This window comes from Epinephelus fuscoguttatus, linkage group LG2, assembly GCF_011397635.1.
Source record: "Epinephelus fuscoguttatus linkage group LG2, E.fuscoguttatus.final_Chr_v1".
In the NCBI taxonomy this organism is placed as follows: Eukaryota; Metazoa; Chordata; class Actinopteri; order Perciformes; family Serranidae; genus Epinephelus; species Epinephelus fuscoguttatus.
In genome coordinates, this window is record NC_064753.1 from 38291148 (window position 1) to 38316789 (window position 25642).

Genomic DNA, 25642 nt, shown 5'->3' on the forward strand with positions numbered 1-25642 from the left:
TTTTACAGCTGTACTTGGTAGTTATTCTACTTAAAATCAAGATTTTACATATCAAAAACAACATCAGACTATAAAATATGATAGTTTAAACTATTCAGTAGTATATAAATTAGTTAAAATTTGCTTCAACAGCTAAAACAAGTTAACAGCATCACATCGTCAAATACTATAACAATAACATATTTATTCATATCAATTTAAATGGGTCACATTGCATGATTAATACATTTTTGATAGGTTAACTTAAGTATCTTTCTTCCACTTATGCAAATGGAAGAAGGGGACCATACACCCACTTTTAATGACGGTAGGGCAATACAGTGAATGAAAGTATTAACAGGGATTTCATTATCTAGCAATCCTGCACAGCTCAGAATAATAATAATCCAAGAGATGTTATATATAAATATCGTTATTAATATTTAGTTTTGGGGAGATTTACTCCATACTTTGTGTTGCATTGCATGTGTACATTTTTTATTTATGTATCTATAATCATCTATTCAGCCGTGATCAGTGTGATTTTGAGTGTGATCACCACCGAGCTGCAAGACGTCTGCAGTTTGAGCAGAGCAGAGCAGGATGTTGCGTCTTTAAGAGTTAAGAAACTTGAAACCGAACCGTGTTTGCGCAACAATCAGTGCGGCTCCCAGCAGCCGCCAAAGTGTCTAGACTGGCACATGATGGCGGGAATCAACCAATGGCTCCAGAGCTTTCCTCTGGGGCCCTGAGAGAGAGCGAGAGAGACAGAGACAGAGAGACAGAGGGAGATACAGAGAGGGAGACTTTATACAGACTTACAGAGGAAGCCCAGCATTAGGGGTTTCAAAATAAAAGCATTATGTTTGGAAAAAGTTAACTTTGCTGTCAGTAGTCTCTGTGCAGTTAAACAGATCCTTGTGTCCCCAGGAAAACTCTCTGAAATTTCAGTTATGCAACTAAATAAAGAGAAATAGGCCAATTCATTGCCATCTTATTCTGCCAAGTCTTTTAATCCGTTACCTTAGGTCAGTTAAACATGAAAAAAGAATAGGAAATTGTCCACATGCAGGGAAACAAACGTATTTGATGATGAAAGATTCCAGTACTGAATGATTAATTAAACTAATCTTATCAGACTTTTTGTTACAGTCCCATAGAATAATCAGCACTTGCCTGGTGTCTTGAGTGGGAGAGGGCGGATCACTTCATTGGGGTCATCAGGTGAGCACCCTCTTTCATTGGTGTTTCACTGATAGGCCGACGACACCTCCAGAGGGCTCAACGGCGATACCTGGCATCCCAGGTGTGCCTCCGTCTGCTTTTACCCCTCATGCTGGACATCATGTAGACCAGATGGTGTCCTTCCTCCTCATCCAAAGCCATAGCAACTTCATGGCTCGTCAGAAGGCCTATCGTTTAACCCCCATACTCTTCAGAACCCTAACCCTAACCCTAACCTAACCTTTACAGAGAGCACATGAGTACACCAGCCACGTCGTTCTGCCTCAGCTGCTAGGTCTGTGTACTTCAGGCCTTTGTGTTAGTAAGCTTCCCCAACTGCAGCCGCCCATGGTGCTGTTAGTTTCACGATGTACAAGGACTTCTGTGAGGTTGACCTCAAGATCAGTCCCAGTCTGAGATTAGTTGTAGTAATAAATATTTACTTGGGTTTAAGTTAGGTTGTTATTCTATATATGGACGACAGTAGCTCAGACCATAGGGGCTTGGGTTGGGAATGGAATGGTTGCCAGTTAAAGTCCCCATCTGGACCAAGTATGGACTGTGGACTGGTGGCTGGAGAGGTGCTGGTTTGCCTCCTGGGCACTGCTGAGGTGCCCTTGAGCAAGGCACTGAACCGCCAATTGCTTGGAGCGCCCAATGGTAGCCTCCTTACTCTGATATCTCTCCATTTAATGCATGTACAGGTCTTGTTTGTGCATGTGTGTATATTTTGGGCTTGTGTGTGTATTTGACAACCGACTGAAAAAAAATTTAATTTCCTCTTGGAGATTAATCATGTATATCTTCTTCTTCTTCTTCTTCTTCAGTTAATTGCTATCGTATCCTATTGAGTCTTTCAGTCTGTTTAAAAAAATACTTTTTTAGGATAACAGTATTATAAAGCTCCTTTCAGAATCACTGCAGTTGTATTTTGCAGTTTCATATCTGCATCTTTTTATGCAATGTAGGCTTATTAGTATAGGCTTTTAGGATCACAGAAGAAAAGCGCTTTTTTTCATTCAGGTCTACCTTCACCAAATAAACTATTCCTTATTTTAATGCCACACGTTTTTATCAACAAACAGCTGCAGATCATGTTCACCGTGTGGATTTTATTTTGAAAATCCCAGTCGAATAAGCCTGGTTTGATTCTTTCCGGCTTGACTCAGTGTGTGTGCAGGAGCGTGTGTGCGTGTGGCTGTGTGTGTTTCTGTGTGTGCGTCCGAAAGAGACTTGCAGGGGAGTGGAGAGTGGAGTAATTCCAGCTCTCTTTAAAACAACTTCTCAGCACGGAATCCGTCCTGGAGTTTGGCACCGGAGTCACCGACCATCTCTGCTCAGCCCCGGGACTCTGCAGCGGGATCACCGCTTCCACCACAGCGACACAAATCACCGGGATTTCAGTGTTGTGAGGATTTATTTCGGGGTGAAGGAAGGATTTTACGGTTCAGGGGGTTCACGAAGCTGAAGGAGAAAGTCTGGAAAAGTTTTGGATTAATGTTTCTGATGCTGTTTTTGTTGATGTAAACTGATTCCGCTCCTGGACTGGACTAACTATGGTCTGTGGATTGTGTGTGGGATCTCCAGAGTGTTGGGGAGTTGAAGGCTTTGTGAGAGGGCTGGCAAAAGTTGTGGCTTAATTGAGTTGGCGACAGCAGGTCACTGAGCAGTGACTGTGTGGAGCCTTCTCCTTCTTCAGACGTTTGGTGATGTTTAACGCAACGCATGACTGAATATCGCTTTCTAATGCTGCGGGAGAGCCTGGAAACGGTGACCACCGGCTGCGCATGTTGTGCGCACCGTGCACAAACCCCCGGTCTTGCGCGACGAGTGTAAATCGATGTGGCATCTCCCGAGTCCCGGACGGGACCGACAGGACACATCCAAAACTGTCTAGGTTGTCGTATGTTCAAGTCGAAACGCTCAGGTCTTGTACGGCGACTCTGGAGAAGCCGTCTGGTCACCGAGAGCGATGGAGGCAGGCGAGGTGAGGGAGGACGGAACGGTCCGTGTGGCAGACACTCGGGAAAGCTTCACAGACATGAGCAGCGGTCGGTGACACACACTGACCCGGCTCTGGGACTCACGGGGGAGGCTGGAGACCTGACGGAGAGCGCGGAGAGGGAGGAAGAGGAGCAGACTGACGATGACCGGGGTGCCATGTGCGCCCCGGAGCACAGAGGCTCTCGGCGAGGACAGGAGAGCGACAGTAGGACGGTGACGTGTTGTTTGTTTGGGGAATGGGATCTGAGACCTCGGAGCCCCTATTGGGCCCCGAGAAAAGACGGAGGGGGCTCTTGTCAGTGCGCACCGAGGCATGCGGGGCTGGAGGAGGAACTCGCGAGCACTGCTCATGCTTTTCTGAAAAGACTCAAGGAGAGATCTCTGGATGCCTTGGTGAAGGCTGTGGAGACCAAAGGAGGGATACCCAGCGAGTGCGTCATGGTGCCGAGCACTGAGCTGCGGCTCGGTGCTCATCACATCTCTCCACAGTATCTACTGTGTAAGGTGTACCGCTGGAGCGACCTGCCGCTCTCAGCCCGACTCAAAGTGCTGTCACACTGCCACAGCTTCGGCGCAGTGGACGGCGCAAAGGTGTGCTGCAACCCGTATCACTACAGCCGCTTATGTGGGCCAGGTAAGGACATCAGCATTGGAGGGGCGGGGTGGGGGGTTTAAACCAGACGGCCCGGGCTCATCAGGAAAAACCTTTAACCTTGCAAATGATCAAACGTATAAGGAGATAGCAGTTAATATTCCTGTCATCCTGCCCTGTTAACACCACATTAATCCTGTGATTGTTGATCTTGAAAAGAGCCTGAGGGCCAAAAAAGAGAGGAACACGCGCGCATATGGATCCAGAGTGGGCGACACTTGTTTCCTTCCTTAAACTCTACTGTGCCTCACTACAACCCTCAGTGTGCGTTACTTCCCTACATTAAACACCACAGTAAGCATCATCCTCATGGGGGCCCCTGGAACTCACACAAAAACCCTCTGGTTGCCCAAACCCAGGTGATGGTGGGCCCTGCGGAGACTCATCTCAGTCTCATAAAAGTGAAGTGCGTCATTAATGTAATTAGATTTTACGCAGCCTAAAGATTGATGGTCCATATGCAGAGATAGCGTGAAATTAGAGAGAGCCGTCAGTCAGTCAGAGCTGTTTGCCTGCAGCTGAAGAAGAATGTTGTTATTGTTGATTAAAGTGTCCAACAACGCACTCATATATGTATTTTTCTCTCCAGATGAAGCCATTTTGCAGTTGTAATGATATTAAAGCACAAAATGCAACACTTAAACCTCAGAGAATAAATGCCTCTTATGCTCCTCTCATGATTTACTGTCTGCTCTGCAGTCTTATAGCATTTCCATAACTGCAGCTTTTACTCTTGTCAGCCTTTACTTTGATTTCCTCTCGACATTCCAAACACATTACACATTTATTTAAATTTGCGCAAAAAACTTTGCAGCTTCCCACATTATCCAACTGAAGGTCGCTCTCAAGTTGCACTTAAGCTCTTTTTTTCTCTGACAAGGAGGTCCTCCTCTTGTTATTTAGGTGAAGGAGTGCCGATAATATACAGTTTGCATAGTGCTGGCGCCAGACTGACTCGCTGGGTATCTGACTGACTGAGGACTCCGGCAATTACTGGCTCTGCTCTTAAAGGGGCCGCAGCCACAAACCCATGTCCACTTTAGACTGAAGGGACTATCCCAGCAGCAGCAGGAGCATTGCTTATAGTTCACAGAGCTGTTTCCACACAAAAGTCATCAACTGAAGAAGCTAATGATGTAAATCAGAATCAGAAATATAACCCAGTAGGTTTTCTCTTATCCTGCAAGGGATTTGCCTTGGTGTTTGGTGCATATATTAAACATCTGGGGAAATAAAGATAAAGGCAAAGTACCACAGAAACCAAGAACACAAATATCGAATTGAAATTTGCTATAATACATGAAATATAAAGTAAAATACAATAAATATGTGTAGTATAGTTGTTTTAAGCTTGAAAAACAAGCTGCACAGTGTTCGGGATGAAATATTTTCAGGTTCACATTGGCTCTGTTGCATCATACATATTAGAAATGAAAAAGAAAGACTACATATGTTTATGCAATCGGTACAAATAGTTCTTTACATATAAAGAAAGATGGTCTGTTGATGTCCTGTCTTATATCCTGCAGGGAATTTGCCTTGGTGTTTCATGCATATAACAAACATCTTGGGAAGTAAAAATCAAGGCAAAACACTACAAAAGTCAAGAACACAAATATAGAGTAGAAAGTTTACAATAAAACATGAAATATACAATAAAATAACAAGTATGTATAGTATAGGAATGAAAAAGCTGCACAGTGTTTGGGATGACATATTTTCAGGTGTAGTATATACATATGAGAAATTAAAAAGAACATATGTTAATGCAATCAGTGCAAATTGCTCTGTATAGATATAAGGAAAGATGGTCTGTTGATGCAAGGGACAAAACTATATGATGAACATATTACCTCATGAAGAACAACTAGGCCTACAGTGCATACAGCCTATGGTGTGTGCAGCTGCATTCATAGACAGTTTATGTGATTTAGGTGAGCCTCGAGATGAAGTCCATGAGATAGATAGATAGATAGATAGATAGATAGATAGATAGATAGATGAGAATGGTCATTTTATGATGATATAAGGGCTACTGTTTGTATTGACATGATCTTGATGGATGATTAGAAGAAACTTGAGCTGTGTTTGAAACCTTTTTTTATGGCAGATTTTATTTCTACAGTTTGGGACAGAAGACAGTTATTTGTTTCCAGTGTACTGGTCTTGTATTTTAATAACACAATACATAAAATATCACCTAACTAACATCATAAAATCTACAGTTTTTCTATTTCGTGCAGCAGCTTCAACACCCATTTTCTGTAGTATCAATACAGCTGTGTGTTCTCTTATTGTTAATGTTTACGACAGTCATTCTGCTGTTCTCTGCTGCTAACCAAGAAAAGAAAAGTCATCAATAACTTGTATGCCCTTAATGTCAAATTTTCCCCATGGTATAAAAAATTATGTTGAATATCGATATTTTTCAAGGCATAATATTGAAGTTATAAATTCCAGTATCATGATAACCCTAGCTAACACTATATATGAATAATATACTTCTTCTCAGTTGATAATTTAACATTAAAACCACACTGCCTTTAAATTAACCTTAACTTTTGTTGTATTTCCAGAATCACCTCCTCCCCCGTACTCTCTGTCCCGTTCAGACGAACACAAGCCACTGGGTGAGTTTGGAAAAATGGCGACCACATTGCAAACCAGTAAATGACACAGAGGATTTCGTCACCATCATATTTTCAGACTGGAAGCACAGATTATATTTTAAAAGCTGCTTGTGGAGCTGGTCGAGTTTTACCTGTGCTCGTCTTCGCTTTGGATGAGCCAGTGGTTCATAATAGGGAGGCTCTGTTTGAGGGACTGTATTAAGCCTGTGAACAATGCTTATTTTCATTTTTCATTCTGTAAGATGTCATAAGATTCAAGGCTATACAATGTGGTCTTTACATATTTCTACCAATAACCCAAAACCTCAAAGATATTTACAATCAGGGCTGCCCACAGAAATGTCTGGGCCCCTGAAAGAAGGTCCAGTGAACAGTTTATATCAGTAAATTTCTCAGGTCATGTGGCCGACCGCCCAAAAACAAGTCTCATACCATTTTCATTCAGACACAGGCTACATTTTTACTAATGCAACCATAAATACCACATTTATTTAGTTGTTTTTATACATAATGGTGGATATTTTGGGTCAAAATTGAATACAGTTATCATTAGTTATATTTAGGATGAACATGATTGTTGCAGGCCTCTGTGGGCCGGTCTTTTCAGCTGGGCCCCAGAAAGCTTTCCCCTGTTTCCCCCCTAATGGGCGGCCCTGTTTATAATAATAGAAAACATAAAAATGCAGCTCACATTTCAGAAGCGATAATCAAAAAATGTTTGGCATTTTTGTTTCATAAATGATTTAAATTATCAATTAATCACCAAAAACTCACTTCTAATCCAGATCTCACTCTTCTGCTTTATGTCTGTGCTTTTCTCTACCTTCACCAGACTCAACTCTGTCTTACACTGAAACTGTGCCCCCCCTCTCCGCCAATCCGCCTCACATTACGCCAAGAGACTACACAGGTGAGTAACTTGCATTTCTACTGCAGAAGAGCATGAGCACTGTGACCAGGACGATGTTTGTTTCAGCGGGACTGATGCTGAAAGTTCTTTTGCAAGACTTTTCCCACAAATAAGTTTGGAAGCACAAATGGAAAAAGTTTTGGAGTTGCACGAGTGTGTGTTTGTGTGTGTGTGTGTGTGTGTGTGTAGATGCAGACACACGTAGCATGCATCCTCTCTGAATGTTTACATAAAAGGGTAAATTACATTTACTGGTGTTATTATGTTGTGCTTTCCTTCCTTTTTTTCAAAGGCTGTTAAGACAAGCAAAAATTCCACCGCATAAAGCTCCTATTGTCAGAGAGGCATGGGGGGCTCTGTGGGGGTCTGGGGTCTCTCACTATCTAGATGCCACAGCAGTGTAGCCTTTCTGTCTCCCTCTCTCCCTGCACTTTCTCCACAGCAAAATATTTCACTGGGATGAAGCTGCAATAAGATCCCCATGCATACTCCCAATCCCCTTTGCCTCTAGAACCACCCATCCCCCTCTTTCCCTCTTTCTTCCCTCAAATCCCTCCATTCCTCTCGGCAATTGAGCAGTGGAAAGAGGCTGGCATTTTGGGGGCGGGGGAGCCGAGCGGCTCTGATGAGGCGGAGGTGTAGAGTTTTGTGTGCGTGTATATGTGGAAAGAGGTGGGGGCTGAGGGCTGCGTTTGGACAGGAAACAGCCCCCTCTAGATGATGAAACTGGAGCTTTATTTGTTTACGTGCTGGGGTCGGGTGGAGAGGTCCTTGTAGCATTAGAAGAAACCCACAAACCCACTCGATCAAGCCTCCCCGCGCTCACTTTTGGACGGTGTTGAAGGGTGAATGGGGACCTCTGAAGTCTGTGTGTTGTAGTCACGACATCACGGACCTGTCTGAAGAATCAGCAGTGCCACAGCGAGACTTTCCTGGGTTTGTTTGTCTGTTGTGTCCAGGAATTAACTTTTTGTTAAAGTTGATCTGTAGAACTGAAATTATTTAGTGAGTTGTTGTGTGTGTTCTCCATGTTTAGGGACATCATGTTAGAAAACCTGAAGTCCTCCCAATGCACAGCTCACCACTCTCAAGAGATTTTGATCAGAAATAAGAAAAGAAGATGCTTTGATTGCCTGACTGTACTTTAAAGGGACAGTTCACCCAAAATTTAGAAAACTTTCTTACCTGTAGTGCTGTTAATCGATATACATTATTTTGGTTTTAGTTGCCAAGTGTTGGAGATATCGGTCTGAGAGATTTCTGCCTTCTCTCATATAGAACAAGATGGCACTTGGCCTGTGGTGCTTGAGGTGCCAAAATATAATAGCTCACCTAGTTACACTGAGTTAGCTAACGTCAGCTGTGGAGGACGGCACTGATGTGTACAACTTGCATTGTCGCAAGCACAAACCTCTCGTATATGAGTAGATGCACACTTCCTTCTGCATGTTGATACATTTGGTGTTTTAGTATAGTAGAAAGAAAACAGTTCCTGCATGAAACTGCTCACAACAAGGACTGTGGATTATCTTGATTAACCAGGTCATGATTTCTGGAAAGAGACATTGCTGTTGAGCTTTTCAAATGTATGTTTTTGCTGCTTTGAGCACCATGAACCGAGTGCCATCTAGTTCCATTATATTCGAGAGAAGGTACTTTTGATTTGGGGATAAAGTGTGGCTTTGAGGGTGTTTTATTCCCCAACATGAAAGTCTAAATGTTGTTTGAAAGCCTATTCCACACTGTCAGGATAAAGTTTTGTAGAATAAATGCTGAAGCCTCTATTCATTTTTTAATTTTGTTGGCATAAAAGTTGTCAAATTCAATGCTTCGTAAAGGCCGTGTTTAGTGTTTTTGTATCAACAAGAAGGTTGAGATTAATAATCCACATGTATTTTTAATACAAAAAGCCTAATCATGCTAATTCTATCTTTATTTGTATTCCCCATTGCACACTTTTAGGTTTTAAAGCACTTTTAAGTTGATTTACATGGACAAAGTGTTGTTAGTGAAAGTTGTTTTTGATTGATTTATTTCATCAATGGCACATTAAAAAAGAACATAAAAAACAACAACAAAAATAATAGAAATATCCAACACCTTAAAGACTATCACAGGTCTCCTTTAATTTTGATCACAACATTCAAGTAAAAAAAAAAATGAATGCAATTTTAAATATATTTCATATACTCATTATTCTTAAACTAAAGTCACATACTGATATGAAGTAATAGGAACCAAAATAAGTATGAATGAAACAAAATAAGTAACACAAGAACGTTAGCTAAGATTGTATATGACCTAAATGCCAGTTCTAGGATTATTTAAAAAATTATTTTTTTCCATTTTTAAATGCTAACAGGGTCTGACCTGGGTTGGGCTGAGGGTGGGTTCAAGTTATATTCAAAAATCATCCAAAGTCTGTTCAGTCAAGGTCACGAGTCAAACAAGTGTCAAGTTTTAGGTTGTGATTTTGAGGCTGCGTCGTGAGAAAGGATACCTCCTGTTGTCTCCTGGTGAAATGAGTGGAAATAGATCAGTTCTCTGTCAAGATGTGGTGTGTTTAGGTGTGTGTGTGTGTGTGTGTGTGTGTGTGTGTGTGTGTGTGGTCTCTGATCCCCAGCCCCCCACACCAGAATGCTGGAGCCGAGCGCTGGAGCTCAGGCCAAGAGCACGAGGAGGAAAGAAACTGAACAGACTTAGCCAAGAAATCTGCATGTAGCTTTTGTCTTTAACTCTGACAGGTTATAGGACTCCTCGTTTGTGCTACATCTGGTATAATAACAGGAAATAAGCTGAACATTAAGCATGCACCAGAGAATTGAATGTACAGTAGCTTTAACAAAAGACCCTTGATGTTGGTTAGATCTTTCAAGAGTGTAAATGAATGTTTTTTTGTGCAGGTGATCCTCATGTAAAGCCTGTGGTGTTTTCTTTGGAACAAATACAAGCATTGACCATGTACTCCGGCACTTTAGCATCTTTTTTTTTTTTTTTATTCCTTTAAAAGCAGCTATGTACCCGAGTTTTAAGGGGAAAAAGGCTGCAGCAGGGTGTGGTCCATACATACCTTTGCCCTGGCCTCTTTTATCATTCGATCAGTTAACGTTCCCTTTAAACCGCAGCAAACACAAATGCTTTGAAAAGGTAAATGTCTACTGGAAGTTTAGTAGGCTTATATCTACTTCGTCCCTCTGTGACTCCAACAAAACGTGTTATTCAGCTGCTTATAGCCAGTGTGTGTGTGTGTGTGTGTGTGTGGGGCTGTGTGTGACAGGGAGGGAGTGAGGGAGGAATTTCTGTCTGACTCAGTGATAAGATCGTCTCAGAGTACTCACATAGGGGTCCTATCAGGACAAACACACACACATGCACACTCACATGTATAAACACATTCACCAATCACGCCATTAGCTGGAGGAGAGTTCTGCTTTTTTTTAACCTTGATGTATAACTTAAGCTACATGTTTGCTGTTTTTTGTATTTGACAAAGCTTGTGTTGCATTCCTCTCCATTATTTGGACTGTTCGCACTATTTTTTTACTGTCCCTTTTCTTTTGTGTATAATTATCTTCCTGTGATGATTCACAAATTACTAAAAGTTGGAATTAGATTTGCCAACATCACATAAACCTAAAATCAAGACCAGTGTTTGGCATAACACAAACAGTGTGGCTGTACTGGCACTGTTAGTTGTTTGGTTTTGGTTATTAACGTTGATGCTGATATTTATGAGTCTAATGATTATTGTGACTTTTCTTTTTTTGTGTGCAACCAGCAGGCCAAAACTTAAACTTAACACAAAAACGTCTCCACAAGTAATTCCTGTCAGATGCAGCTGCTGACATGAAGGGCATTACTCCAGACATCTGAGTCTATGCCCACATCTCTGATGCATCTGTACAGGTTCTTGTAAGTCGACTTACGCAAGAACAACTTGTAAATCTGTTTTTTGAGAAAAGCAATAAGATAAAGGGAAATTTCGGTTTATTTCAACCTGTCTCCTGTCATCCTAAATTTGTTTCAAGTGACTAGTGACATAAAAATAACAGTTAGCATGTTAGCCGTTAGCCTAGATACAGACGGGGCGCATAGTAGCATCAGACCTGTTAAAACTTAAGTGAATGGGCATACTTCAAGTGCAAAGTTAGTCCACTAAACAAGCTTTTTTTCCACAAAGACCGCCTCATAACGACATGTAAACGTGTTGTCTTACCTTACCGGTGTGCTGCCATGTTTGTTTACCATCTAGCTCTGCTTTCCAAAGCGCGGCCGAAATATATCTCGCCAGCTCTAGATAAACCCCAGCTGGATACTACTCCAGGTGGAGGTGTCTCGTCCTCGGTCACATCCAGACCTTGAAAAATAAGCCTGAAACCGGTCCCATTCCTTGCAACAGAGGCATTCCTCTTCTGTGAGCACTGGGGCACAGCATTCACAGGTACACCACCAATCTCCAGAGCTACGCAGCCTTGCAGCAGCCTCACGAAGTTTTTGATCAGTGTATTATGGCTCAAATAAAAAAGGGCGGCCATCACACTCTGCAAAATCAAATTCCTCCTCCACGAAGTCGAAGTCTGGCAAAAAGTCAGCCATTATTCTATAAATCTTTCATAAAATAAATGAATGAACTTTTCAGGCTACTGTCCGGGTCTGCCTTCCAGCTGTTGCTGCTTGTTCTCGCGAGATTTCAGGCACGATATGAGATCGCTGCTTGTTCAAAACAAACATGGCAGCACACCGGTAAGGTAAGACAACACGTTTACGTGTTGTTTTCAATATGTTCTCTGACATTTATCCTAACAATATGAGGTGGTCTTTGTGGGAAAAAAGCTTGTTTAGTGGTCTAACTTTGCACTTGAAGGTTGCCCGTTTACTTACGTTTTAACAGGTCACATGAAACAAATTTAGGACAGTAGGAGACAGGTTGAAATAAACCGAAATTTCCCATTAAGTGCTCGTAGCAATCGCTACTGCAGCTTCTGTGACAACTGAAAATGACGTCCGCTTGAAAAATGTGTCACTTATTGCACAAAACATAATAAGGCCCCTTCTAGCAGAAATCAGCTATGGACGTAATGTCAGAGTGAATATGTCAAAACAGCAGTGTGTCATCCAGAGTAGGCAAACAATCCAGTGCTCTGCGTAGAAGGCAACAGCGTATGTATGTCTCCAAATTTCACTGGACTTCCCTCTGACACACTCTCAGGCCAAATGTTACATTTTTGGTTAGGATCTAAGAATAATAATCTCGTCTCTGTTTTTGTTTTCTGGTGTGTAATGAGCATTACAGCCTCATGGCGCTGCTCGCCTGGCTGTTGACTTTTAGTCTTGTTTTCGTCAGTATTTCACCGTGCAACATTTATGTTTTTGACAGAATTGTTATATAGCATCATCTTTGTCATTTTAAGGGACAGAGATTTTTGAAGGGCAATGCACAAAGAGTTAGTGGTTTCCTTTCCTTGTCAGCTTTTACATCATGTGACATCATTGTATTCGTCAAACATTCGTCCTCCGTGTTGTCATTAGGCTCAGGCTTTTGAACATGTGGAAACAAGTAAAGCAATGATACTTAGTGGACATTGGTGTGGCCTGGATGCACTGAAGTAAGACAAGAAGACTGCTCCCTCTCTGCCCTCAGTAATCATATTTTGGTGGCTTGTTTGCTTAAGCAGAGCAAGGTATCAGCCAAACATCCTGTCTCAAAGCCCTGTCTGCACTCGCTGCAGCATTAACCCCATGAATTGGCCCTTTGACTGATGGGGCACGGCCCAGGAATGTTGGGAAATTGGGAAGGTGAGGGGGAGTAGGGTCTCGGAGTGAAAGAGGTGGGAGGGGGACAAGGGGGTCTGACTCTGGAGAGTGACATCTGATACATGTTTGAACATATCGCCGTTAATACTTAAGAAACAGAGAGCTGAGCCGACATTCTTGGAAGCTTGGAAGACAGTTTTAAGAGTTTGACTGCACCGTGCTGTTTTAGTGAGTGGAGCTCAGAAAGTGTGAAGCTTTCCAGGTCAGTCCAGGTTGACACAGTTGGACACGGTTTTGTAAATCATCTACTGAGGCTCTCGAGTGAAGATTTGACTCGCAGAAGCATGAATATGAAATGAGAGAGAAGTAGAATTCATTTAGACAGTGTGTCAAAGATGTAAAAATAGTGCAAAGAAAAACAGTAAACACCCACGATTCGCTGCAGCCAGTGAGAATCTATCCGTCTAAGTCTGGACGGGTCCTCTCAGTGACCTCCAGCCTGTTTGCTGGCACGCGTACAACACTTGCTCTTATGCCTCACTGAGACACATTAGACTATGGAATTCAACATCAAGTGCTGGCCCATTAACCATTTGCCATTTCCTCAAATATTTTCCATCACGGCTCTTTTTCACTACACAAGCAGGGTACGCAGCTGAGGACGCAGGGCAGTACTCACTCAGAGTTCTTTTATGTCAGTTTGGTCATTTTTTCCTGAGGTCCTTTAGTTGGTTTCTGAATTTTTTCACATTTTAGGCTGAATGCCAGAATGTTAACACTGTTATTAAAACCCCATCTCCTATAAATCACGTTTAAATACAACTAATGTGCAACAGCAAATACTTTTTGTAAGAAACGATGCTATCAACATAAGGAGGAAATGCTGTGTATCTGACCAGTAGTGCCTCCAGAAATTTTTGATAGGGGTGGCCAGATGGTGCCACTGAAAATCTTGGGGTGGCACACCAAAACCAAAAGCTGTAACTGAATATTATACTGTTGTAGTCCACGTGTTAGATCAGTGGTTTCCAACTGGTCCAGCCACGGGGTCCAGATTTCTTCTCAGTCATTAGTTCAAGGTCAACACAGTTTAATATATTCAGTGTCAGGTTGTTGAGCTAGTTTGCTGTCTCTGTGAAGTAGCTGTCTGTCATTCACTCACTCTACAAACTCAACATGTTCCCGAGTCACTTGCGGTCCATTCAGAATGGAACCGCGACCCACTTTTGGACCCCGACCCACCAGTTGGGAACCACTGGGCTAGGTTACGTCTATGTCAATATGAGAGTAAAGGAACCACATACTGATATAAAAGTCCCTCCAGGATTTCTTGGCCTTTTTTAGGGATTGCTGTGGCCTTAAAATCCTTGATTTCACAGCTCTTTTTTTTTTAAACAACTTGCTTGTAGCAATGTTTTTGGTTTAATGTGTTATGCATATACATGTGTTAGATGAGTTATTGTTCTTCAAGCAGTCAGGTTGTCCTTTTTTTAAAATAGATGAATATACAGCTTAAATTTGAAGGAGTACATTGATTGTAAGGAAAAAAACATACACTGGAAACAAGCGTACTCAAGTTAAAAGACACCACACAGAGGGCTCCAAATATTCTCAATTATTTGGGGGGCAACAGACATATCAGGGTGGCCCTGCCCCCCTCTGGCCACCTCTTGGCAGCGCTACTGTATCTGGTACGTCGCAAAAATGTTGAAATGTTCATTGACAACATATTTCATTTGTTTCCCACACAAATATTTGATCTAGTAGTGCACAATCCATTAACAGTGACTACAGCATTATTAAAGCTTTTATGGTTATGTTTAGGCGATGCCAACACATGGTTGAGTTTAGGGACAGATTGTGGTTTTGGTTTAATACAGAAAATGTCTGCAGGGATTCAAATCACGTAACACAACATGATTATCGACATTTAACCAAAACCACGATCTTTTCTTGACCTTAACCAAAGTCCTTTGTTGCCTAAATCTAACCACAGATGGGACTCAGGATATAAACTCTGTTTTCTGGTGTCAAAGTCCTGCTGTTTGTACGTCTATCATCCCCCCCCCGACCATCTCCCCGTCACTCCAGTGGCAGCTAAATGTAGCACGTTTGTCACCACAACACGGCTGGGAAAACACTTTAGTTCCATATAAATGTAGCTTCTCGGAAATGGAGCTTGTTAATATCTGAAATATCAGCAACAAGAGAGTAAAAGTTAGATTCCTGATTTTCTAAAATCACAAACAAACTATATCGCCTCCAGGCAAGTGGTTTTACCAGAAAATGAGGGGTGTACCACGAAGCAAGTTCAACAGAGCGAGGCAAATAATATTTAACAGTAGGCCTATTCTTGCTTGGATTTTCCTCATCGCCAACTGAGTCCAAGAACTTTCCCATGGCAGTGAGATCCATACAGTTTGCTGTGCTGTAACTGCACAGCTTTGTTCAGTGGCATAACGTAATCCTTCAGCTGAGAATCTGTATTGCTCATAGGTTGACTATTGACTATAAAATGACATTATTTCCAAAGAAGATGATTAGTGAAAGGATTTTTTAGCTGATTACAAGCTAAAACTCTAATCCCAATCAGGTTAGCTGTCTTTGCCTTCAATTAATACAAATGATATGGGAAGCTAAACTTTAATAAGGTAGCACAGACTGAAGGTAAAAATACTTTGCATCTCTGATAGATGAACTCGTCACCTTTGCGCTCAAAAAAACATTTGAATTCGATGCATCATGTGGCTGATCAATGTCTCCCAACTCAGCTTAAATCTGACTTAAAAAACAATTTAATTGGTCCTCGTTTACTCTGCTGTTTGACATCACATTTACAAGATATAAGTATTTACATTAGTGTTGTCATTCTTCCATCTCACGCATCTGTATTTAATCATTACACGTATAAATAAGCTGTCATGTCAGCGAAGATATGTATAAATATCATTGCTTGGATGCACAGACACAGTCAACATGCATACCTCAAAAATGCTTGCGCTCCAAGCACTTGAGGTTATCTGAGGCTGTGCAGGAAAGGATATCCGATATTATCGTGGTTCATCTGACGCGGAACTAAAGGAAAGAACCAAAACCACAAATGTATTTATTTATTCCTATTTTTTCAACATGTTCTTGGTGCATTCTGTCTTGGTTGTTGCAACACTGCTGCATCACTATGTGCAGACTTTTGTACATCTTTATGTTTCTGGCAATTACGTCGACTCTTGACCTCTCCAAGTTCATGGATTTTGGAAGTGTTAAACATCAGAAACAATCCTGATTATCAAGTAAACACTGTCTTACACTGTTAGAATCACAATGTTTTTATAAGCCGTGCCCTCCCCTCGTCTTTTATCTCTCAAGTTTTCGCCTACTGTGAGTGTGCTTTGTCTTTAGTGTTAATTTTACTTCTGTTTGTTGTACACACATTTTTGCTCTCTCCTCTTTCTCTCTGTCTTTGTGACTCTTATTCTCGCCCCCTCTCTCTCAGTCCATGTTGTCAGGCCATCACAATTTAAAATAAGGTTTAAATTACAGGACTGGCTGTGGCTTTCCGTTGTTCCCTCAGAGTTTTTGCCAACCCGCAATTTGGCTTTTAATGGAATCCTGCCATGCTGCTGAACCTAAAGATTCTTTGCAGATGTCGACAGGCTCTCTGACTCTACAAAATGTAGGAAACTGTCGCCTGTGCTGTGAGCTCTGAGTGGAACGCTGAGTTAAGGCTGAAGTGTGTGTGAGGGAAGCAACATTTTCAGGAGTTTTCAGGCAATGTAGATGCCTGTTGTTAGGGGGAACAATTGTGTGTGTGTGTTTGTGCCAAGCATTCACCCATGATAAAGGAAACCACACTGATAGACAAACACCTACAGCACTGTGTTTAACTTCACTACCTAACTATGAAAAGGAATGTAAGGCACATATATTTATATATACATTTACACAGACACACTCGTCTTTCACACACAGAGCTTTGGGTAACCACTGATTATTGTGCATTGTCATGTTTGCAACACAGTAAAGTTTTAGTCTTTTAATTTAATCCCTTAAAGAGAAGTTAAATGCAACTTATTTTGCTCCAAATGTCTCTTTGTCTCTGTAAACGTACAGCAGTTCTCTGGTTCTTGCTGAACACCAGATGACGAGAAGATAGAATTGAAAGAACGTTTTGGGCAAAAATGATTTTGTTTCATAGTGAATTTATGGTCTTAGTGGTTGAATTAAACAAGGCTTCATTTAAATCAAATGATAATTTACTGGTTATTAGAAACAAACAATCCTGCTTGTCACGTGATTCTTGGACCAGTCTCAGTTCAAAGCACAGTTTATAAATGCCATATGAACACAACAACAATCATCACGAGAGATCTTTAAACACACAAAAAAATCTGTTCAGCATCAATTTGCAGTCATGCATAAACATTTGCTCATGTAAGAACTATTTCCTTTCTACCGGGCTATATACGCCAACCGAATCACCACACAAAAGGAAGCGTGCATCTACTCATGGATGAGAGTCTCATGCTTCTGACAGCATGTGATGCAAAGATTTTTTATGTCCCCATCCGTTAGCTCAGTGTTGCTAGGTGAGCTAGCAGTAGATGCACGCTTCCCTCTGTGTGGTCATACGGCTGGTGGGTGTAGTTTGGTATAAAAAAAAAAGTTCCTATATGAACCTGCTCACAACAAGGTCTGTGGATTATCTTAAGTAACCGGGTCAATATTTCTGGAAAGAGACATTGCTATGGAATTTTTGGTGTATGTTTTTGGCACTTTGAGCACCACAAGCTGAGTGCTATGTAGTTCATCAGGTGGACACAACCATGACTGCAAATTCATGTCCCCCATATAAATGTGTAAATAAGTAACTGTTTGCCAACACGCTGACTATATCAACTTAATGAGGTGATAGTACATCAGATTGTGTTGCTTCACATGCAAATTAAAGCCGATTTAATGTATTTGGGAAATGTGGAGAATATACTCATGCAAAATGGACTGTTATTATACCAACGTATGTTTCTACCTCTGAAAACAACCTTCAGGAGAGTGTCTGAAATTAAAGCCCCTATTAAAGGATGACAGAATAGCTCTTATATGACTGTTAACGGGCACATGTGGATAGCTTTGGGAAACAGTAGTTGCATCAGATTTATGTGGTCAGGTTTAGGCAACCAAACTCCTTGGTTAGGTTTTGAAAACAGATCATCATTTGGCTTAAAATAATTGAAATAATTAGGCTATGTTCCATACCTCTTGGTTTTTTATTTAATTTCTATTAGGAATTTAAAAGCACCATGACTCAAAGGAGTATCATGACATAAAAATGTGTGCTTAATTGTGTGTGCGTGGAGGGAAGCAGCTCTCAGGGTGTCATGATGAAGACCTCAGGTGGCAAAGAGTGATGATAGCCAGCAGAATTGGGTGTCGGTGTTGAATAAGCTCAGGGCTACTGCTAAACCCCATGAGATGGCCATGTTCACTGTTTTGTTATGAAGACTGCAATGTAGCCATTGTTGTGAACGGCACCCGAACGCCTCGCCATCCTTCCTTCTGCAGAGTTGTATGCTAGGAGCTAATTACCAGCTATTAACGAGCCAAGCAACAATAAAGTTAATAAGCCAGTGTGTTCCTAACTACGGTTCGCAGCCAGTAAGCTGTCACTGAGAGAGCAAGAGTAGGCTATGTTTGTTACTAAGGTTTTAAGGAAGTTAAAAAGCAACACTCCTCAGAAGAGTATCATGACATGACCTATCATGACCTTATTACAGTTTAACACTGGACACACACTCATCTCCTGGATGAAAGTCCTGTGTTTGTTTGACCCATCCATCTCCCCATCCTCCTAAAACATAAATACGGGTATAATTTCAGCCTGTAAAATCAACGTATGTGGTTGTATTTTGGACAGTCTCTATTATACACAATTATAGCTTTACTGAGCTAGTGCAGGTCTCTCAGTCCTTGTGTCACCCCCTGACTGTGTGAGTCATGTACACTGATTGTGCATTGTATTGTCTGTCCACAGTCTTGTGTTTATACAGCAGTGTCTTTCACATCGGAGTTTCACGTTCAGATAATTCTCCCAAATTAAGTTTTAGTAGGAATTTCATAATTCTGTCTCCATAGTGGAACAAATGGATCTATTCCACCAATAATGATGTTGTGAGGAGTGAAGGCCGTATAGTGGAGCCACATGAGGCTCAATGAGAGACTTGTCAACTTGACCCCTGTGACTGGCTGAGCGGGGGGAGGAAGTGTCGAGGAAGAGGGCCTGTCCAGGAATGTGTTGGGAGGGGAGGCTTGTCAACTGCAGAGCGCTGCCTCTCTGCGCCTGCTTTTGTGTCTCTGTTCAGGTGAATTTTTTTTTTTTTTGGTTTTTAACTCATGTGTAAAACTGAATACCAGTTATTCTTGAAGCTGTAATATGGCATCTTTCTTCATGAGGCTGTGAAGTGTCTTAGTCCAGCCTGATTTATGTCTCTGTCGCAATGTTGTGATACCTGTATGTGTCTCTGGTGTGTCCGTAGGTAGCTCTTGTAAGTATAACCACATGTATAGGGGCTACACGAGCTATACACACACACACACACACACACACACCTCATGACCTGTGATTGAGCTGCTGTGTTTGTTGATAGCATGGGAGCAGACTGAAGAAATGTTCTCCCTATCAAAAATGGTCAACAGATTAGCTCATGCTCATCTAGCAAAGTCATTTCCAGCGCACACTTTGGCTTTGATGTGATTGTTTTCACCACTGGGTATGAATGGACACGATTACATCAGGTGTAGCAGGAATGCACAGCCATCGATCAAACGGTCTCCTTAAATACTGGTGCAACAACAGTGAGGAGAGTCTGTGCAGGAGAATAAATCACCTCATGCTGTAGCTGCTGTGACACCTTAATGTACTCTAGAAGTATAATTTAGGATTCAGTCCCACCCGCCTCCTGCTCAGCTGGTTAAGTTGCACTAGAAACAGTTGCAAATGTTTCGCTGAAACTAAACCTGCTTCAGGGAAGTAAGAATCAGACGATTTGCAACAGCGCAATCACAGTTAGTTGTGTTTAACTAATTGAGCCTCAGAACATTCTTTGTCCAACTTTAGAAATCAAAGAAGTAGCCTTTGTTTTAGCTGCTCATTGAGCTAACAAAGCCTTCTGCTCAGGGTTCAGATTAAACCATGGCAAATCCTTGCAGTGCATTGTTGTAGATTGTAGCCTCTTATTGCTTATTTATCGCGGATCTTTTCTTTTGAGAGATATTTTCCAACTTTATACCACAGTTACCTGGCTAGGTTCAGCTCTCACATTCTCTGTTTGCTGCAGTTTTTTTGTTAAGTCTGATAAAAGCAAGTTTGATTGGAACATATTCACAGTTGTTATTGATTATATAGTGTTTTTGGCTTTATTTGATACGTCAACACCAATGTTATATAGAGAGAAAAGGGGTGATAACATGCAATAAGGGCTGGCTAACACGGCCTATACAAAATACTGCAGTTTTTTTTTTTTTTTTAGGCTGTATCACGACACACAATATTTATCTTGATATTTTGAAATCTCCTCTAAACGACTGTAGACCACTAAAATACTAAACTGCTGTTACAATTAAGTTGAATAAAGTAGCCTACTGTTATAATAAAGTTAAAGTGCTGTGATAATAAGGTTTAATAAAGTAGTGTTATAAAAAAAGTTTCATTAGGATAAGTACTGTCAAAACAAAGTTAAATATAGCACTGATATAATAAAGTTAAAAAACATACTGTTATAATAAAGTAAATAAAGTACTCTTTTATGAAGTTTCATGGTGTAGTGTTATAATAATGTTAAAGTACTGTGATGATAAAGTTAAATAAAGTACTATTATAGAATAATTACATTAAGTAGCCTACCGTTATAAGGAAGTTTAAGTACTGTTTAATAAAGTACTGTTATAAAAAATTAAATGAAGTAGCCTGCTGTTATACGAAGTTAAATAGCTCTCCAGTTATTAATAAATAAAGCAACTTCTGATCAACACGTCAATTTCAGGCTTAAACTGCTAACTTCCTGTTCAAACCCCGCCTACTCACGGTCCATGCCCTGCCCCCTCTGAGTAAGGATACAGATACAGATAATTTAGTTAACAGATACAGATACAGATAATGGTGTACTCACACATCCCTACAAGGCACCATCTATATACTGGTATCATGTTGTTTCTAAAAGTGTGTGAAAGTTCTGCCAGTGTCAAATGCAAATTTTCATAAAACAACAGAGGATCAAATGTCAACAATAGTGCATAATCAACACAGTATATTATCTAAAACTACCTTTTATTTCCAAATTGTCAGTCTTCATTTCACAAGAGTTTGGAGAATTTCTCCAACTGCAGTCATGACACTGAAAAAGATCTGGCTTTTCTGTGTTTTTTACATCAACAGTGACATCATGAACTTGGTGTCTCGGTGGATGATATAAGACATGACAGCAGAGGCCGTCCAGGATGCAGTGATGTATGCAAAACCTGAGACATTCCTTGGCTTAACTCGTCTGGCACTTTGAAGTAGCAGCAGAAATGCAGGAAACTGGTTACTTTCTCTCTTCCTCTTGGAGCGGCTTTCTAAACTGCCTCCAAACACGTCTTCCCAGGAATTTTACAGGGACACACAGTTACTTTCCTGTGGCTCCGCTGACCTGCAGGTTCAAGGAATGCGCTCGTGTGTTTGCATGAAATAATGGATTGGTGTTTAATTTCTCGTGCAGAGGCAGCAGAGAACGATATGCAGTTGCACACTGCAGCAGGCTACATCATAACATCCACTTTACAATGGAAAAAGAAGGAGAAGGAAGGCGTGTGTGTGCGTGCAAGAATGTGTGTGTGTTTGTATGTGTTTGGGAGCCCCGTTGTGTTGGACTGTAAATGTCTGGCGATAACGCAGCCCTCTGATGGCAGAGATAGTCGAGACGCCAGCTTAAATGTGGCTTGCTGGATTGAAGTTGCCCTGTAATGATAGTTGTCTCAAACAACACAGAACCTACCATTTGTAGCCAGGGAGGGGTGTTTTCTTTTCCCCCCCATATTTTATTTTATTTCTACTTTTTTAGAGCTCTGGGAGGAAATTTGAGGAAGTTGAATCAAAACAAAGCACCTTAGAGGCGGCTGACAGTGGTCAGTAGCTGAATTCTATCCTCCCTTCTCGTCCCTCTGTCTCCCCCCTGTACTCCCACCGCTCCTCCCTCCCCCTCTCCCCAACCCACCCACTTCTTTCAGCACAGTGGAAGAGTCTAATAACTGGAGGGGAATCTAATCCTTGGCACTGGATGAAAGACGAGGGTCTCCCTCCCTCCCTCTCTTTCTCACAGTCTCTTTCTCTCTCTTCATTTTTTCCGTGGATGCTGGTTATGCTTGGCAGGTTCTCTCTCGCTCTCTCCCTCTCATTTTCCCGCTCCCTCTTTCACCCAGTCCCTCTTTTTTTTTACTCCTCTACTTCCCCTTTTACTCCCCCAAACTTTCTTCCTCTCTGTGCAAGGTTAGCAGGAGGAAGCATCTGCAGCTCAGACTGGAGTTTAAAGGAATATTTTGACAGTTTGGGAAATGTAGTTTTTTGTTTTCTAGCTGTGACTTAGATGAGACAATCCATCCAACTTTCATCTTTGTCCAAACTACAGCAAGCGGTTGGTTAGCGTAGCTTAGCATCGAGACTGGAAACAGGGGGAAACGAGCTCGGTCTCACTCTGAAGGCGTCAAAATCTGGCACTTGGGCAGTGACTTGCGGCATCAGAAACTAACAAAAAAACAAAAATGTTGGCATGATACGCAGCCAGTTGCCATGATAGTTTAATGGCTTCCGGCAGCGTCGAGGAAACGTGGCAGGACAAGGACGAAAGTTAAGGCAGCAAAAGTCCAAGTGGGGCAGGCGGGAGGGGTAGTGGATGGGTCCAACAGACACTGACTTGTACCTGAAAGGGCAGTGTTCGCGTTACGTACAATTCTAAAGCCAAACCCTGTTCTTTTTTCCTAAACCTAACCATGTGTGTTTGTTGTTGATGGAAAAGAATCGTCAATTTGCGGTTTTGAAGTGCATTTATTTTGAAAGAGACTGTATGTAAATGTTAAATTTCCTGTGAAAATGGACGTGTCCCAGAACGTTCACAACCAACGCACCCAAGGTATCTTGCACGTCATATGTAGACGTGGAAAGTCCATGAACAAAACGTCAATATGTGACAAGGTCGGAGTAAGAATGCGTCTTCACATCCTCCCACTGTACATTTTAAGGATGCCTTACACTGTGCACCAAAATTACTTGGTTAGGTTTTGGAAAGAGATCGTGGTTCAGGTTAAAATAAGTACATTTGTAAGTAACTTAACTTGCGTATATACATAGCATTTACACAGGACACAACCAACAGTCCTCTGGGTGGAAGTCCTGTATTTGTTTGACCAGTCCATCCACCCTGTCCTCCTCCTTGTGCGGACTTTGTCGCTTTTTATACCATGTCACCTGACTTCCCTCATTGCTCCCATGATTATAACAATGGCCACTAGTGCCAGTAACAATAAACACAATACAAACACAGCAAGCTGCCTGTACAAACAAACTGTGTGGTCATATTTTGTGCGGAGGACAGTCTCAAAAAAGTGTGAAGATGACATTTTAAGATTGTATGGGGGGTTAGTAACCTCCTGGAGTTTTGTCGTCACAGTAAGGTTGTCATCAGTCAGCAACAAATAATTTGGCACATAATCTCCCATTAAACCACAAGTTGTTTTTACAATTGTTTCTTGTACAAATTAAATAAATGAGACATAATGGCCTAATGAGTGAGCTTATAAACCATTGTGGCAGGTTTTGGCAGATTTTGAACCAGTCTAGCTGTTTCCCCCAGTCCCCAGTCTTTATCCTAAACTAGTATTAGTTTAGTTTAAGTTTATTTTCTATGGACATCACTGTAACATTAGAACTGTACCTGTATGCACAAGAACCAGATGCGCTGTGTTTAGTGTTTGTGGCGACACACTAGATAACCATCTGCTGGCTGTAGCTTCATATTTATCGTACAGACTCGGGAATGTTATCAATCTTCTCATCTAACTCTCAGCAAGAAAACAAATACAGGTATTTCCCAGAACTACTCCTGTAATATCTATTCAGTTGTGACGGGGGGGTGGGGGGGGGTGGGGGGGGGGACAAAAAGAAAGAGGAGGAAAGAAAGGAAAGATGAGTGTTGCTGTCATTGTTTGAAGTCCAGGTTAGACAGTCTGTGGGGAGCCGACAGGAAGCTGCCTGTCTGACTGCTTTTTATCGGCCCCAAAAGAAAGCTAGTCTACAGATTTAACTTGTGGATTACTGGGATTTAATTACAGCAAGTTATTTGTTTTATGTTCCACCTTTCTTTCTACTGTTGTTTAGGCTTTGGATAAAAACTGTGAAGTGTACCGGGGCGTTTCCATGAGATTGGCACTAAGAGACAGTGATTTTGAAATGAAATAACAAAGGCTACTTATCTAATTGGTAAACAGAGCTGTTAAATGGTGGTTGGCGTAAATGCTTGCAGGACGCTGTAATTGCTGCCAGCCCTCACATACAGATGTAGGCACGCAGGTTCACGCAGTCACACACTAACACACGTTTTCCTGACTTCCTCCGCTCGAACATAAACACGCTGATAACCTCTAGTCTGAACCCGTCTTTTAAAATTCCACTGAAGAAGTTTGGTTGCCCACCCGCTCCTTCCCCCTCCTCTCTCCCTGCCCGCTCTCCCTCGACAGTCTCACACAAGCTCATTATACCTTTTAGTTGGATGATAGCCAGGCTGAGTATGATGACACTGAGGACTGTGCCAGAAACATTAAACATGACATGCTGTACCACTCGCGCTGTCAAACACTGGTTGAAATCGTGATGGAGTGGTTTTGACTTCACAGCAGATTCACCCCTCAGTGCCCCCCAATAAGATATATGGACAGTTTGACATGGCAGAAAACAAGGAAATAGAAATAAAACAAGTTGCCAGTAATACTTTTAACCCAGTAATTTGAAATTAAACTCAAATGCAATACAATAAATAAGGTAAATAGTATTATACAGTCATAGTAAATGATAAGTAAATACACAAATGACCAAGAACAATTAAATTCAGGTTAATGCTGAATAGTAAATTAAAGGAGCAGTATGTATGATTCAGGGGGATTTAGTGGCATCTAGTGGTGAGGATTGCAGATTGAAACCAACTGAAACTTCTCCTGGTTAGAATTCCTTCAGTGTTTATTGTTCAGGAGGTTTTTCCAGGAAGTAGAATTATCAGCAGAGGTCTCGTCCTTTCCAAAAGAGACGGAACAGGGAGTCTCATTTATAAACGTGTACGCATAAAACGAGGCCCAAAAGAGGCGTACACTACTTACACTCATGCAAAAGGTGTGATCTATAAAAACAGACTTGATGACAATCAACATTTTGCGTATATGCATGGTAAAATACTGAATAAAGCAGTATCATGT

At 41.5% G+C, this 25642-nt stretch overlaps 1 protein-coding gene across 1 annotated transcript in view; it reads left to right on the forward strand.

Annotated features, from left to right (window-relative positions):
• Positions 1-2373: 2373 nt before the first annotated feature.
• Positions 2374-25642, forward strand: part of LOC125880679 (mothers against decapentaplegic homolog 6-like) — a 28808-nt gene continuing 5539 nt past the window's right edge. The window contains exons 1-3 of the mRNA XM_049563385.1: positions 2374-3841; positions 6436-6489; positions 7322-7399. Of these exons, the coding sequence (XP_049419342.1) occupies positions 3109-3841; positions 6436-6489; positions 7322-7399 (865 nt within the window). The 5' untranslated portion in view covers positions 2374-3108. The remainder of the gene's footprint in view (positions 3842-6435; positions 6490-7321; positions 7400-25642) is intronic.